We start from the raw sequence: 1,558 nt of genomic DNA, 5'->3' as shown, positions 1-1,558 counted from the left end.
GCTGCTTCTCCCCCTCCTCTCCAGCAGATCCGCCTCCCCCTCCTCTCGTGCAGTTCCTCCTCTCCGGGACAGCAGGCAGCAGCAAGCAACCATCACCTCTCCTGCAGTTGCCTACCAAACTCTGCTCAATTCTACTTCTTAGAACTCTTTAGTTATATACTCCCTAGAAAATTGCTTTTGTGGCAGCAATTGGACAGGTGCAACAAGTCAAGAGAGGCTTCATTTTTTGCAGAGATTTCTGAGAACAAAATGCTATATGTCAGGTCACCATCTGCTACAGACACGCTCTCTCGTTTGTTTCCATTCCTTCTAAGACACTGCAGGTACCAGAGAATGGATTCCCGTAGTTGATGTAGCTGGAAACAGAGTTGCATTACCACTGTTGGTATCTCCAATGGTTTCACTGGTGGGATCGATTGTCCATAGTCGTGGCTGTTTTTATGAGAGATTTATAGGGGTGGGGCTGGAACAAGATTAGGCACAGAGAAAAATTAACAATGGACTATAGGCGTCCTGTGGCTTGCTGCAAAATTGGGAACATGATTAGAGAACCTGGATGGTCATTCTAGCTTGGGCACTGGAGATTTTACGGTTTTGGTGACCCAAATTTGCGAGTCAGGAGAGCGGGTACCTAGCTGACACACCCTCAGAATAAGTTTAGTAACCTTGAACATAATTTGCTCCCTAATTTAGATCACTTGTTGCATTAGACAGTCAACAACAAAGACATTATATTCTGTTAAGAAGATGCTACAAATTGTATGTGAAAAACATCGTACTCAATGACAATTATTATTGTAAGCTGTGAAATTGTTATAACATCTAGCAGTTTTGATGATGCAGAGGACAACCTTATATTCAGTGATACTTTGATAGCTCTACAGTTGATGCGCACACAGTTCCCAAAGCTAGAGAAGGTATTTGTATGCTCTTTTTTTTAATCTTGTCTAAACTTCGAGAACAATGATATCATACATACATGTTTCATTTTGTTGCATTGTTTGAGTTTCAGCATTTTAAACTGTTAATTCATTGAACAACCTACTAGACACTTATTTTATGCAATCCACATGAATCATTTCGACTATCCACCATTCTTTTAGAAAAGGAAACAGTTATGTCCAGACCTTCAGTCAGCTCAGCTATCTGATAGGGCATTCTTCCGTGTCTGGACAGTATTCCCATGCCACAAGGTGCTCCGGAAAGCCAAAGCGCCTGTCAAGTGCCTTTTCTTCATCTGTTTAACGCTGCAGCACCATTGCTGGACAGTTGGCCAGCTTAAATGCCCCCAGCTGCCCAAAAACGCCGAGACAGTGAACACTGCTCCTGGTTGAGGTAACTGGCAAATCATTTTAAGATGGACAGCTCGCTGCTCCAGATGAATTTGGTGTCTGTCTTGGTGGAAACCATTGCCAAAAGATTGTCGAAAAGTCCTGGACTCGATAGTGATTCTACAAATTTCGTCTTGGAGAGAGGCACAACTAGGTGTTCTAGGGAGAGAGCCAGGACCTTCAGACGATGCGCAACAACAGAAAGGCAGAGGTGGAGCGAAGGTTCA

At 43.5% G+C, this 1,558-nt stretch overlaps 1 protein-coding gene across 3 annotated transcripts in view; it reads left to right on the top strand.

The window, feature by feature from the left end:
- The window catches only part of LOC119358036 (serine/threonine-protein kinase 19-like), a 6,293-nt gene that overhangs the window by 1,984 nt on the left and 2,751 nt on the right, over window positions 1-1,558 (top strand). For 2 of the 3 annotated variants that reach the window (XM_037624764.1, XM_037624762.1), the window contains exon 3: window positions 844-917. In XM_037624764.1, coding sequence (XP_037480661.1) covers window positions 844-917 — 74 coding nt within the window. Of the gene's footprint in view, window positions 1-829; window positions 918-1,558 lie in introns of all 3 variants that reach the window. The other variant, XM_037624772.1, reaches the window with a different exon arrangement.

This window comes from Triticum dicoccoides, chromosome 1A (assembly GCF_002162155.2).
Source record: "Triticum dicoccoides isolate Atlit2015 ecotype Zavitan chromosome 1A, WEW_v2.0, whole genome shotgun sequence".
Classification (NCBI taxonomy): domain Eukaryota; kingdom Viridiplantae; phylum Streptophyta; class Magnoliopsida; order Poales; family Poaceae; genus Triticum; species Triticum dicoccoides.
The sequence above is the reverse complement of the archived record's forward strand: the minus strand, read 5'-3'. Positions and strand labels throughout refer to the sequence as shown.